A 15,671-nucleotide genomic window follows, 5' to 3' on the forward strand; every position below is an offset into this window, starting at 1 on the left:
TTCTTTCTTTCTTTCTTTCTTTCTTTCTTTCTTTCTTTCTTTCACCTATCCTCTTTCTCTCATCCTTGTCATGCCTTTTCTTAAACATTTACTCTCCATTCCTTTCCACTTTTCATTTCTTAATGTTCTTTCTAGCTTTTATAGCATTATATGAAGTCCAAGATGACTGAATACAAAACCTAAGAATGCTACTTATCTGTATGATATATGAAGTCATGGGAAATGTGATTTTGTGAAATGTGAGTTGGTTGAAGATTCTGGGACCATAAATTCATACATGGATAACATTCATAGCATAAGGGAAATAAATTGAAATGAGTTTGCTTTTAATCATTAGTTCATTTAATTTGGAAACATACATTTATAAAAATGTAAACTTGTACATAATGTGACAACCTATGTAGGCCTTGATAGACAGTGGATATTAATAATACTAGACTTTCCAAAACATTTCTTATGAATTATATTTGATTTACAAATGTTTAATCCGGAAGGAAAGATCCCAGTTTGCCAAAACAGAATATACGTTAGGTATTTTCAGAATCTGCTTTATAGATGGCTTGTGGCCTCTTTATTTCTAATCATTACACAATTCATAGTTGCCTACACCAATAATAAAGGACCCGTCATATCAATACTATAAAATAGCAGGCTCTACAGCATGAGTCCAGGAGACAGCAGCCTCCAATAACAAATGAGCCAGGAAACTAGAGGGCAAGTCCCTGCGGAAAGTTAAGTGAAGGGGCCTAACTCTGAAATGCTACTGGCACTTTTGATGTCTGTCGTATAGATACTCTGTTTGGTTATTTTTCTGTTACCAGCTGGAAATAATTATATAGTTAGGAAAGCAAATAGGAGCCCTTTGATTAATGAACTCAGAATTCACATTCATTTATGAAATTCTAAGGGCCAGTTCTTCTGCTTGGTCCTAGGGGTACCCAGCTAAAAAGGCCTGGCCCCTGCCCTCACGAGGCTCACTCTTGTGTGGAAACTGAGGCAGGCACACAGTGGCCCTGCAGAGTGCACAGCTGTGATAGGCCTGGAAGGCAGGCTAGTTTAAATAAAGACAGTGAAGAATGATGGCAGTGTGTTTTGTGAATACGACAAAAGCCGTAAGAGGAGGGGCTCAGATTGAGCAACTGCCTGAGGATTTTTAAGCACTTATTTACCTGAAGCTCCTCGACTATTAAGTACAATTTTAATAGCCTTGCTTCCATTGGACACCTAACCAAGGCAGTTGAATGTCAACTCCACCACCTATTACCAATCCACATGTTAGGTCTGTGGTAATGACATAACAGCTGTAGAGGATTAATAGATTAGACTCTGTCCTTCCCCATAAGCAGTTTTTAATGAGGTGGAAGAGATAAGAGGTATAAACCAATATAAACTTATTTGCAGGAAAAAAAAGGAGGGGCATCATAAATGTACTGCTGTGCATTTTGGAGATTTGGTCTAAGGGACTGTCGTAATGCCTGACATGAGTGTGGGCAGAGGTTTGTTCTCTGACCAACTGACAGCATCCTGTAAACCTAATATCCAGTACCTGTACATCCAGGACCGCCCTTTGAAACTGTAAGGAGCTGTTCTTCCCCAGATCTTGACTTCTGGCCATTCTTGCTGGCCCCTTGTTCACTTGGGAGTACATCTGGTTTCCTGTCCATAGACCAGGTCTGACGGAGCGCAATGGTGTTCTCCCGTCTCCTGGTTTAACTGGCCAGCCCCCTGACCAGTGATCATCCCACCCATTACATTTTGGGCATTCTCTGTTAAGCAGAGAGTTTTCCAGTATATCAGCCAAGAAAATGAAAATGTTAATACTGCATGACCCAAGAGGATTTTACATCAGAAGAGACAAGTAATGAGAGTAAGGCTAGAGACCAAGGCTGCTAGCCTCGGTCAGGCCTAGAAAACATGACTAATGCTGAAAGGACGTAGAGAAGGCTCAGTTTTAAAGGAAGGGGGAAGCTTGGATCCCCACTAACTTTTGCTTAATCTTTCTGAAGCTCCTTATTGTATGTTGTCAGGCTCTCCTTAGCAGGATTCCTCTGCAGGACATCCATCCAGAAGAGTGAACCAATGTGTTCCAACATTGTACTGTCAGATATTGCACCAGTTGCCAAGGATGGAAAACTCGGGAGAGACGTTTACTGTCTACAGGGATCTCATAATCTAGAAATGAGATTAAAAACAAAATACAGAGAGCAACGTTAATAAAATAAATGTTAATTACAAAGTTCTGGGGAAGCACAAAAGAAAGAGACACTAATTTCATTAACTTTCTAGTTTGCATTGATTCTTTCCTTTTATAATTTAAATTCACGTGTGAGGGTGGGAGGTGGTGGGCTTCGGGAGAGCGGTTGCTACTCTCCCTAGCAACTCCTTCGGGTGAAAGCAGCATACACTCAGAGTACAGCTCTAGCAGCTGCTCCCTGTGTTTTCAGCTCCCATTGTGATTCCATTTTAAATAACAACTTCTGTCCCTGAAGCTTTGGATCCCAAGGTTGTTTTATGAACAACAACAATATTTACTGAGTATCATCCATGTGCTGGCACATTCAAGTTGCTGTGGATACAGAGGTGAAAAGACAGCGTCTGCTCTGGTGGAGGTTTGCTCTGCATTGAGCCTCTCTCCCTTCTGCTGGCAGCCACAGTACCTATAACTTACCTATTGTTCTCACATAATCCCAGCATTGCTCTGCAGTCCTGATACCTCATTTACATGCCAGAGCAATATGGATACTGAGCAGCATGTGCTGACGTAATTGTCAATACCAGTCCCTCAGATGGCGTATCACAGGCTCGGGCAAAACCCTCCGAATTAGCAGCTGGGCTAGTCTTTACTGGCCATGCTGACGGTATTCTAACTGGGGAGGTGGAGTGTAAGAAGCCCTCTCCCATCGTTGCTGTTAAATCACTATGGAATAACCAAAAACAAAACTTTTCTACTGAAAAGTTTCAATAGAGAATAGCTTATAGCCACTCTTTGAAAAGCAGGCTGGTTTCTTGGGAAGAGAAATACATCTATTATTTTTTTTTAAAAAAAGGGGGGTTTGAGTGTCAGGTGTTAGAAGGGAAGAAGCTAAGGACACCGTAAATAAAATCTGTGTTCATAATCCAGCATTGGTCCTTGAAAACTTCTCTCTCTGCCATTTCCTCAGTTAAGGAATAGAAAAGAACTTGGTGAGTATTTTCGGTGCTATCCCAGACTGAAATCTGTTATTAGTACATGTTGGTTCTGTGATAGAAGACATGGCAACTACAACATCAGGAATGAATGACAAAGAGAGGGGTTCTCCCATCAGGCTGAGGGCCAGCCCAGGAGAGAGTGGGCCAGGGCCAAACCCACTGGACCCCTTTACCTCTCTCCAGCCTGAGAGAGGCTTAGGATGGGAGAGAGATGTTAGGAAAAGAAACAATTCACCCTTCATCTGGGAGTCCCTGGCTGTCTCAGAAGTGAGGATTTAGATACCATTCTTAAGTATGATCAAAATTGTTATGACATGAGTCAGTCGGTTGCCATCCTCAAATCTCTTTATTTTGTGCTGCCTTATCAAATGTTCCTGTACACTCTGCTTTTCAGATAAGCTAGTGAGAAACTACAGATCCCAACTAACAGAGATTCTTCAAATTACATTAAAGGTGATGCCCTTGTTTCTGAGGGGGAAACCTAGAAATAGTGAACAGAATGCACAAAAGCATCCCCTGCAGTACTTTCGGGTCTCAATCCGTTTGTGTTCTCCTGATGGTAACTGAGAGCACCAGTCGCTATAAAAGGCTCAGGAGCTGGAAAGGAACAGGCCATCATGTCCCAGACTCTACACAATTCTAAACACAGAGAAGCCCAACCAACTGCATCCCATTTACAATAGCCTGTGTCACCTCCCCTATTCCCTCCGCTCTTATAGAGTGATCTATGGTTATAGAGATTGCTTTAACCAACCAGAGCTTATGCTCCTTGCATTTTGAATTAATAACCTTTTTTTTATTATTAAAGTTTATTGAGGTGACAATGGTTAGTAAAGTTACATAGGTTTCAGCTGTATAACACATCATCTATATATCACATTGTGTGTTCACCACCCAGAGTCAGTTCTCCTTCCATCACCATACATTTGACCCCATTTACCCTCTTCTACCTACATCCTTCCCCCTTTCACTCTGGTAACCACTAAACTGTTGTCTGTGTCTATGAATTGTTGTTTCTTTATGTGTTTGTCTTGTTCCTTTGTTGCTTTCAGTTTTATATCCCACATGTCAGTGAAATCATATGGCTAAATAAGTCAGAGAGAAAAAGTCAAGGAGAGCCAGCCGAGTGGCGTCTTGGGACGCCAGAGGGCCCCGGTTCAGATCCCACATGAGGGCCAGTGACACTGTACCCTCTACAGCTAAGATGCTGAACAACAGCTCAACTTGGAGCTGAGCTGCCATGAGTCACCGACAAAGTCATAGGCTGCAGCCCCTGTGGCAGTGGGTTGCCATGGGCTACTGTGTGTAGCCAGCAGCCAGCGTGAGTGGCCAGCAGCCGCTGTGAGCGACCGTCCAGAAGCCGGTGGCTGATCTGCCTCGCCCGGGAAGAGGGCAATGATGGTGCCAACTTGGGCCAGTGAAGCAACGTCCTCCACAACTAGACTGAAGAACAAAAGGACAGCAATTTGTTCCCCTTCCCCCAATTCCCCAGCACTGTGCCCATTCCCCCAATTCCCCAATAAAAAAATCTTTAAGAAAAAAAAAAGGAACATTTGACTTAGTAATCCTATTAAAACAAAGAAATAACACTCACCTTAAAAGTCCACCCAAATCATTTCTATTAGTCTGTCGCTATCAGAAAGTATGACTGTCAAGTTTCTGTGCTTATTCATTTATTCAACGAACAGTTACTGAGAACATATACTGAGCCCACAAATATTAATTAGATGGTCTGTTAGGGACCAGAGATACCCAACCTCATAGGACTCACTATCGAGTGGTAAAACACATGTTAAAAGATAAATTGCAATGCAAAATTCCCAATTATTTTTTAAAAACAGAAAGTCAAGTACTATAGGTGTATAGAGAAAAAGTTTGTAAGTGCAGAGGAGAGTTAAAAAAAAATTTCACAGAGCAAGTGATGGTATTAAGTAATAGATGTCCTAGGATAACTAAGGTTTATGTAGCAGAGAGGAATAAAGGATATTCCAGACAGGAATGAATGACACATATCACAACACTGTTACTAAAGGACCTGCCTGACTTGGGAAATGGTGAAAAGTTCCCTCTTGGCAAAACCCAGAATGTTGGAGGAGAAGAAAAGAAAGAAGCCTGGAGAAGCAAGTGACGGCTTGCTATGAAAACTAGTGGGTGTGGCTGTTGGGGCCCCATGGTTTATAAGGAGAACAGTGATACAATTAGATTTTTATTTCATTTTTAGACCCTGCCAAAAATATGAAGGATGATTGGACAGTGGGGCCAGAAGACAAACTAAGGATGGGAGATAAAATAGAAAAAAAAAATGGTAGTTAAGTCAAGAGATGAATGGAGTCCACAGTGATTTCTGAGTTTCCAGCTTGAACAACTAGGTTGTGACGCTTGCTAGGAAAGGAAAGGAGGGGAACAGATGAAGGATTAGGTTGGACTCAGAAGACTAAAGGGGAAAATAAATGATGCAGTAGAAGAAATCATGGGAATCCTATAGAAAGAGGAAGCCTCGTGACAGAACGGCAGTCCTGAGCTGACTGATAAAGAAGGTGGTGTAGGCTACTGCCATTTCAAATGACTAATCATGCATTTACCCAACTTGAATTAAAAGGCATTTACAACTAGATAAGCGCCTACATAGAAACAAAAATAATGATTTGACCTTACTCTGATTATTCACGATAACATATACATTTTCTTTTGTTAAAATAAGTCATTAATGGTTTATAAAAGATGCTTCAGTGTGTTATTTTTGAAGAATCCATGCCCCCCAAGATTCTGCTTTTTTGTCTCTGTAACCTATTTGCAAGTAAAATGCCATAGTCGGAAAAGGTTAGTAGGTGAAGTTACATTCATATTTTATACTTTCAAAAGTCCTGCTTCCTGATCTTTGTTAATTTACTCCTCTCCTCTCTTTCCCAACCTTTGTTTAATTTATAGTTCAGGCTTGTCTTTTCCTTCCTTATTTAAGAAGTAGCTAACATTGTTCATTCTTCAAACCCACATACAATTCATTCCTTTGTATTTCAGCTTTATTTTCTTGACATGCTTTATAGAGATTATTAGGATTGACTGCATATGTTAGCATGTATTTCAATAATTATATATTTAAGTGTGCCCCATTTAGTATTTTACTTCAGACCTCTCGTGGATTCAGAATGCCAGGAAGCATTTCATGGCTAATTGTCCCAAACTTCCCCGTCTCAGTTCCATTCTAGGCCAGCCTCGTGATGCACACCTTGCCCAGGTTCCAGAAAAGCTGTGGTGGAAAAATATTTTATAAAAACACCAAACCACTGACCCGTCCCTAAGGAAGCCTGAATCACCTGTTTGGCCCTAGAATCACCCCAATTTTCCATGAATCCTTAAGGCTAAGGTTGGCCCAGAGTAAGACCACTGTCAAAGCACAAGAATAGTGGAGCAGGAGACCAGCGTCCAAGGATGGGGAAAAAGATGAACTTTGCCCAAGAATTTTAAAACATGCTTATTTCAAATTTATAGTATCAGAATCACATTCACAAAAGTTTCCCTGTGCTCTTTCCTATAAGATTTCTGTTTTTCCTTTTCTAACCTGATATATTCTGCCGAGATACCCTCTTCCCCACTTCCCTGCTGAATGCTGTATACCCTCTTTCATGCTATTCATTTCATCAGCAAGATTATATGCTATGGCTTTTGTCCCTTAAAGATTTCATGAGCACTTAGTTTTTCTGATATTCCATATTTAGACCCAATACCCCAATTTTTAAGTATTCAATGATATAAATCTCCTGAGTTATCAGTTTCTTACATCATATAAATTACACCTATCCTGCATTGCTTTCTAATTTAAAACCTGTACATTTCAAAAATAGTCAATTTATAAATACCTGAAAAGAAAAAAATGATAGCTGAGTTTTAACATAATGTGAAATAATAACGAAGTGGTGATAAAAGAAATTACAGTTGCAAACATACTAGCTGAGACTACTTTCTCTAACATCAGGATGTTCTTTCTTGTTTTGTTCCTCCATCCATTGAGTCTGTCATTCATGCTGCAAGCATTTATTCTACCACGTGCCTAGCCCTGTGCTAAATCCTGGTGATACAAGATGACTGGTAACTTCCAGGAGCTCACTGGTGGGAAGAAAAAGATGTAAACAAATTATCTTAATCATGTATTCAGAGGAAGCATCTTTGCATCCAGAGGAGCGCAGGCAACACCTGACACATAGTAGCACTTAGTGAATGTGTATCAGGAGGGCTGGATCCCACTATCATTTCCACCTCCAAACATCCAGACAGCCTCGGTCCAGTCTCAAAACCTCTGTGTACATTAATATTGAAGTGAAAATGTGTGTTCTGTTCATTCAGCGAGCGTGTATTGAGCACCCACAGCGTGTCAGGCTCTACTCTATATTGAAACTCCAAAAGTGAATACAGGAAGGTGCTTTGTTAATTACCTCACAAGCTAGCAAAGGAGACAAAAATACATAAATAAAAATGTGTGATAAAGGCTCTAATAGAAAATGTATACGATAAATGAGTGTATGAATGAGGGTGCAATTTATTCAGCTCTGTGGATAAGAGAAGTCTACAGAGAGAAGCTGATGTGTTAGCGCATACTGGTGGGCTAGCTCCAGAAGTCAGCTTGAGCAAGGATGTGAGGTGTCAAAGGCCAGGTGCTGGTGCACTGTTACCCCTCCCCTTCTGGAAGGCATGAGGGCTAGCTACGTGATCCTTGGTGGTCCCATCCAGAATCAAGAGTACCAATAATTCTAGGAACTCTCACCCTCTGAATGTTTACATGAAATAATTTGGGCCCATTTGGAGGCAGTGAGTGGATGTTTCCTTATGCTGTATACATTAAAAGTCTTCAAATCTTTAATTAGTGCCTTTTGTTTCCGTTATTTAAAGATGAAAAATTACTCAGTGAAAAAAATTTCAAGTCCAATATTAAGATTATCTTTTGAGGAAATGAATAAAAACAAAAACAGTGAAAATCTCCAGCCCTTCCCAGCCTTCCCCAGTGGAAGTTAATATCTGCTTACAACGAGCATTAATAACCTAGAGAAATATAATGTTGTTAAGATTTACATTTTCAATTTTATTTTAAAATTTTCACCATAAATGAATAATTTTTGGTAAAATTTAATTTTTATGCTCTGTACTAGATATGATTTGAATGTCTAATTAAAGCCTACCTACTAATTATACTGAATTTGCAGTATTTTAATGTCTTGTCATTTCTATATTAAGAATACAGAATAAATATGAAACAGGGAGAGAGTGTGCAGGCAATGCTTACAGTTTTGATTATTAAAACCTATGGAGAAATTTCTTGACCCTGATCTTCCCCCAACCTAAGAAATCCGTTCTAGGAATCCCCAAAATACCTACAATATTATAGGTCAGTTCAGAACTTTTTAGTTTGAATTGGTGTTGCCTACTTCTCTAAAAATCGAGTGCACAAAACAGCACCTTGCATAAAGTAGGTTTTCAGTAATTGCTTGCTGAATACGTTTTAAGTGAAATAAAGGCATTGGACTCAGTCCTTAGGACAGCGAATCCCCAGATACTGAAGGGACTGGAGGCAGCAGAGTCTTGAGTGTCAGCACTCCATCCACTATAGGAGGGTGTTTACGCAACACTCTTTAAGAAACTTCATTTATAGGCAGCATCCATTTCAACCACACCTCCTAGTCCTGTGTGGATTTCCTACTTTCTAAAGATTATTCGGTGTAAGAGCAGATGTTTATCTTCATAAAGCTGTGAAAGATAAGCACAAAAATGATTCCGTATCAGAGAAAAGGAAACTACCTTTTCTAAGTTGATGTCTTTTTCCCCCCGTTGGCTTCTGTGTGAACAAGAGATACAGGCACCTAATAGACATAATTCCTGCATGTGTTCATGTCACATCAACCCTCTGAAGTAAGGGTAATGCTAGCTGTGCATGAAAGGGTGATTATGTATATTTTAAGGAAAAAATAATGAGTATTTTGGGGGGCTTTTCACAAAAGGACTTGAAATTTCTGCTGTACACTGGGTAAGTACAGAAAAATAAAGATGTACAAAAATACATTCTTGAGGACTAAGATTGCAGACATGGAAAGAAATCGAATGGTTGGAAGCTTTTAATCTGTAATGGTGACTCTCTGGAAGAAGCAGAATTTTACTTAAATAGCAATAATGTAACATGTATAGCTTCATTTCATTGAAATAGGCCAATAATTCAGGTATTTCTTTTTTACTACTAACAAGAAATAATTAAGAAGGGGAAACTAGTTTTAACCCCTGTATGCAGACAGCATTTCCTAGTTGATAGCATAATGCCTAAGACAAGCAATGAGAGCTCCGTGTGGCGTTCTTTTTCATTTATATTCCTTTCAGTAATGGAATGGAATCTGTTCCCCACATCTATTTCATTAGAATTTTTGAAGCACCTGTCACCTATCATCGTCAGTTTATATGGATTTCAAGTTTTCCTGGTGAACAAATGTAATAGCGCAGGGTCCATATGTCCACATGTCTGGGAGGGGAGAATCCACGTGGCTCTTGGACTTTCCTACCTGGACTCCATTTCCCACTTATTGTTTGGAGTATGTCACCTTCTGTCAATCTAATTACTTCTCTAAGAAACGGCTGTTCTCAGCTCACTGCATGACAATCGCTGCCTTGTGAAAACATCCCAGAAGCCTTTGCAGTCAATTGATCTACCCCAGAAGTGTCAGTCTCACACGGAAAGCTAACTTCGGTCGGTGTACAGGCTCACTCAGGATTTACAGAGACCTCTGAGAAAAGAGTTTCTTTAGATACATAGCAAGAGAAGCTGGTGGTTTCGGTGGATCTCCTGCCTTATCTTGACATTCAGAATAAATCTTTTCAAAACATAGGCAGCTGAGAGACACTTATATAAATCCAGCTGAGAGACACTTACATAGCGCCTGTAAAAGAATAATGACTTAAGTGCCTACATTACCTGACCAATAACATTTGTTAAAGATCAAAGAAGCTTTCAAAGGCCAGCAGCAGAGATTTTGATTTTACTAGAAAAAGGCCTGAAGGAATAATGCTTATTTATCCATTTAGTAATCCCTTTAGTTTATACTGACTATTTATTACTGTGATAAAGGCAGACTTGGCTGAATCTAACAGTAATTCCTTTGTCATCATTAAACAGCTGTAGATTTTTAATATAATAAAGATAAGATGGCCCTTAGAGTTCCACATTCACACTATGGTATTCAAGTTTGTGCCATCACTTCCATTTTCAGAGCTTTGTAATTCCACCGTAATCATTTGTTCTTGGCAGAAATGTGTCCTACAAGCTCTCAGCTGAGAATAATATTTTTGAACAATTTTTTTCAATGTTCCAGTTATGCGATTATGGGAATTTGGAACTCAATATTAATTTGCTTTTGGAGTTCGTGTTTGTATATCTCAAAATGCCCCTTTTTTAAATAACATCTTTAACTTGAAATAAGACTATAAATGTACCTTTAAATGGTAGAGCTATTTCATTACTTAAGTACTGATGATACTCACTGTAAGATAATGTGGTCAGATACAAGAAGAATTTATTGGGAGAAAATGAACCACTTCCTCCCCTGCCACCCCACTGTCTTTTCCTTTGTGACTTTGTGCCACCTGCTTTGTTTTGCCTAATACTTTATATAATTCTTCAAGTACAAAGTGAGCTGTTTGATGAAATTGATTTTTTAATCTGTAAACTGCTGTGTTTTATTGACCAATAAGCATCCCCACTGTGTCAAAAATTTGCCATCTAAGAAGTATCAATATTTTAGCCATATTTTCATACTTAAAATTTTTCCCACAGCCTAATTTTAAGAATTTCTACTAAGTTTATTTCAGTGTTCAATCTACTGCTGTGACTGCGTGTGAGTGGGAGAGCTCTCTTTCACATCCCTCACTTGGCAAGTGTGGGAAAGCCTGTGTGTGTGTGGGGGGGGGCCCACAGTGCCCCCAAAAGGAGACAGGAGGCCTGGGCCATCATGCTTGGCCATGCTAGGTTGAGACCTGGGATAGTGTTTCCCTAAAACCTTTATGAAAGACTTGTGAGAGATAATGAGTTAACATTTGTGGAGATCTTTCAATAACATGTAATTGATGCTTGAATTTTTGAAAGCCAAACACAATATCTACCCCCAAAAGCTTTGCAAGAATACTTAGCACACATGTACGTGCCAGATGGATTGTAATGACAGTTGATAGGCCTCTCCTAACCCTTGCGTTCTGCTGTCAAAAATCTGTACATCAAAACAACTATAATTTTTACAGTAAGATTTACTGGATAAAACATTCAGGTGCACATTGAAAAATCTGTGTAGATAAGACTTTAAAGATTTATGTAAGAATATTCTTAACATGCCTTATAGAAATATAGGTAAAGTTTGAAAAAGCAGATGATATTTTCTTGATCTTACATATTTTTCTCTACATAGTGAATTTTTATGAAAAATATGTGGAGTATGATGCAACACACTCAGAAATTATTCCTAAAAGCTCAAGGATATGTGAAGATCAAAGCAGAAACACATCATAATTCAACAAATAGTTATCACCCGGAAGAATGCTCTTGTGGTTGAGATAATGCTAGCAAGATTTTGAAATGAAGGAAATGAAGTTAGCAAATAAAATTATTATTCTGATGTATAGTGGAACACTCTACAAGTACTAATTGTGGGTAAAAATGATGGCTGTAGATCCATGATAGGGGGACAGGTGGCCCCACCAATTATAAATTCCCCAAGATTGTAAATGTGTATTTTATCATCTCGTGTCAAAATATTCATTTTAATATTCAAACATCTTACCACATAATAAGCTATAACCATATGTTTATTTGTTGCATTATACCACTATAACATTAATAAATATTTACAGAGCCACAATGTATCATGGATGTATTAGAAATGGTAGCCCTCTTAGTTTGATTTTAAGTGAAAATCTTCAGTGCCTCAGAAACTAATTTTAAATAATGTGACATTTGCTACACATTGATAAGAGCCAAGGAGTTTAAATTTTTAAGACTAGCACCCCCCCACTTTTAAACTCATGTTGTTTTATTTATTTTCCCCAATTGCGTGAATTAAAGATGGAGTGTTATCTCAGCTTTGAATTCCTTAGCTTGATGTCACAGCTTTTGCTTTATTTGTATGTGAATTCTGCTTTTAATAAAGATGAGCTCTGCTGAACTTTCCATTAATGAGAGACACTTAGGTACACACAGCTCTTTATAATGATTTTGGTAGTACCAGGAAAATTCAGAAACGTTGCTTGTCTATTAATAATTAACGTGGCAAGCTGTGTGATTAATCAGAAATTTTATGATCTCTAAAAACATAACATTATCTCTGTAAATCAGATCTTGTACAATTAAGTTGACAACCATCATTTAAAAAAAAATAGAAAGTAAATCTCAGGACTCCTGACTCATACTTTTTCTGTTACAGTGTTACATTAGTATTTATCCTTCTAGGGCTGGCCGAGTGGCTCAGTTGGTTAAGAGCTCACACAAGAGTGAGAGCTCTGAGCAATAGCGGTTCGAGTCCCAGCCCGAGCTGAGCAGCCGCAGAGCTGCCAACAGGTGGCAGGATGGCTCAGCTAAAATAAAAAATAAATTAAAAAAGTATTTATCCTTCTGTGACAGCTGACACTAAACCAGACCTACATGCAGGAGACAGGCGGTTCAAGATAAGGCACTGACTTTCCACTTTCATGTGTCAGGAGACAGTCTCAGGGTGATCCTACTCAGCTGGAACCCGGAGGAACTTTTGCTAGTTTGGTAGTTACCGACTTGGTTACCTATTTTCAGTGCTCTCTGGCGTCCTTACTCAAGAGCTCATGATAATGAAGCCCTAAACGCAACTGTTTTTTACTTTTCTTTCAGCTGTTTAAGGCAGAAAGCATAGCAGTGTTATCAGTTTCTATACAGATTTTCACATACATAGAACTCTTAACCAGATGAAAACAGAAGTGGTTCTCCTTAGGATCACCGTGTCTGAACATTTGTAATGGGTGCTTCATGACAATGTTAGCTCGGCCCTCTGACCGCTTTCTGCTGTCAAGCGTACATCGAGAGGGGTGGTAGGACACCATGGGTGCCAACCATTATGTCAAACTCCAACTAGAGACCTGTTTCCAACATTTCTGCTTTTGTCATGATCACAGATTCCGAAATCATTGTGTAATGTCCTGACTTCTAATTTTTCTGTGGGAAAATAGAATGTTGCAATTTCCCACCTTACTTGTCTTCTTCTGTAATTGTCTCTCACTAGATGTTTGAAACTTCAGCCCTCATGTTGTCTTTGTTCACTGACTGAATTCCGTTTCAAAAGGAATATGTCCGTTTTATTTGTTTGTTTGTTTATTTTAACTAGTAATAAGTGCACTTTTGAAATGACTTGGTTTCTCTCTGGTTTCTTTACCCTAATGTAACATATAGCATATATAAGACCCACCTGAAATACTGGGCAGCTTGACCTTCTCTATCACCACTGCATGTCTCTTACAGCCTTTGTCTAGGATTGAACTTTCCAAATTATGTGTTTCAGACGTTGAGAAAGAAGGGCCTTAATGGCTGTGACAGCCCCGATCCTGATGCAGACGATTCAGTAGGTCACAGCCCTGAGTCTGAGGACAAGTACAGAAAAATAAACGAAGATATTGATCTAATGATCAGCAGGCAAAGATTGTGTGTAAGTACTCACCACACCCTTCCTTTTTTTTTACTCTTGATATTTCTCTGAACCTGGCAGGCCTTGAACAAGAAAGAAAACAAAGGCTGTGAAAGCCCCGATCCTGACTCCTCTTATGCACTCACCCCACGCACTGAAGAAAAATACAAAAAAATTAATGAAGAATTTGATAATATGATCAAGAGTCATAAAATTCCTGTAAGTACCAAAGGTAGATGGCTGGTCTGCTGATAACTGCTGCAGTAACATCCCTTAACCCTTTCAGTGATGGCTTTCTCTAAGCACTGGAAAGTCAACCCGATAAAACAGCCATCTCCTCCCCTGGCAGTTCATGTAGAACACAAACCCTCAGGGAGGCCTGAATTATGTAATCTAAAAAAACTTGCCCTTAAGTTCATTCGGAGGTAGAAAATTCACAGGAGGAAGAGAAAGATCTGTGTGACACGCCCTGAATTTACACAATCTTTTAGAACACACAGCCCCCACAAATCACAGCGCACTAGTAAAAGCACTGGAATCTCCTTCTCAACAAGCCTGAGGATTTACTATAAAATGTGTATGTGTGTGTGTGTGTGTGTGTACACACACACACACACACACACACATACATATACATATGTTTTTTGTGTGTTTTGTTTTTTATTTTTTACTGAGACCAGATACACGAGGGAAACTGCAGTTCTCTTATGTAAACTGACAATCGTCACCCAAATAGAAGCTTATTTCTGAGTAAAATGTCAGTTACTCTCCCTAAAACATGAAATTTACAAACAGCACTGAAGGGTTAAAGCTAATGCTCGCTGCAAGGAAACAGACTGCATGAAACTTTAATGGTAAGATTTCAAAATGTGTGTGTGCTGGGGTGATTTTCAAGCTTTATCAAAATCCTTGCTTTGCCTACACCGACATTTTCCATGCTTTAACCTTTGGCTAAATTTTGTCTTAACTGAGTCAAAAGATTTCTAACAATCAATCATATGCCTGGCCAGATATTTAAGAGAAATAACTCTGCATGTATTATTTTGTTTGCCTACATATAGAGGGGGAAAGTACATACCTTTTATTCTACTCTGTCATCAGTCAAGTGATGTTAATTATGTGGCATAAAGTGAGGCAACTCCAGGCTCACCGCTTTCTGAATAACTAATGTTAGTGTCTGAACCCTCGTTGTCTACAAGCTCCTCAGTAGGTAATTAATTCCTTTCTCAAAAAAAGTATATTTTTTATAAGTTAGCAAAACAACCTAAACCTGAGGATTGAGACACACTCTGCAGTGAAAATATGCCTCCCCACTTACAGGAGCAGATAATATGCAGACAAAAGCTCTAGGCCAAATTTACAACTGCACTCACAAGATAAATTAATGCTTTACACACAGTAGGTGCACAGTCACCCTGTGCTGAATTAAATTGCACACTTTAAAACTTATTTAGAAAATGTATGCATATTAAACTTTCTGTCTTCATAAATACATGTCTGCTGCTTTTGTTAAGTGAAATGATGTCAGCGGTGGAGCTTTTGTTGAATCAGAATGATTAATACACTGTATCATGAAGGAAAGCTAAGTGCTGTAAATTCTTAAAGGTTTCACAAAACCAAGTACTACATACAGCACATCCACGTGGACACTTTATCAAATGAAATATTTCCTACCAGATGCTGCAATGCATACTTGTTATAGCCAGAATTCTTAAATGATAAAATATCCTTTGGGATTTTATCTTGCCCCAAAGAAGGAAAGAAACAGCTCCTTTGGGCCAATGTTTAAGTTCTTACGGCCTGAGTTTCTCTTGCTAT

The 15,671-nt window shown here is 39.0% G+C and overlaps 1 protein-coding gene across 21 annotated transcripts in view; it reads left to right on the forward strand.

Moving 5' to 3' along the window:
* MEF2C (myocyte enhancer factor 2C) overlaps positions 1 to 15,671 on the forward strand; it is a 185,430-nt gene that overhangs the window by 131,077 nt on the left and 38,682 nt on the right. For 17 of the 21 annotated variants that reach the window (XM_019641123.1, XM_019641124.1, XM_019641129.1 and 14 more), the window contains one exon: positions 13,731 to 13,874. In XM_019641123.1, the coding sequence (XP_019496668.1) occupies positions 13,731 to 13,874 (144 nt within the window). Of the gene's footprint in view, positions 1 to 13,730; positions 13,875 to 13,934; positions 14,073 to 15,671 lie in introns of all 21 variants that reach the window. The other 4 variants (XM_019641133.1, XM_019641130.1, XM_019641132.1 and 1 more) reach the window with 2 other exon arrangements.

The sequence above is a fragment of the Hipposideros armiger genome, unplaced genomic scaffold, assembly GCF_001890085.2.
Source record: "Hipposideros armiger isolate ML-2016 unplaced genomic scaffold, ASM189008v1 scaffold_57, whole genome shotgun sequence".
NCBI classification, from domain to species: Eukaryota; Metazoa; Chordata; class Mammalia; order Chiroptera; family Hipposideridae; genus Hipposideros; species Hipposideros armiger.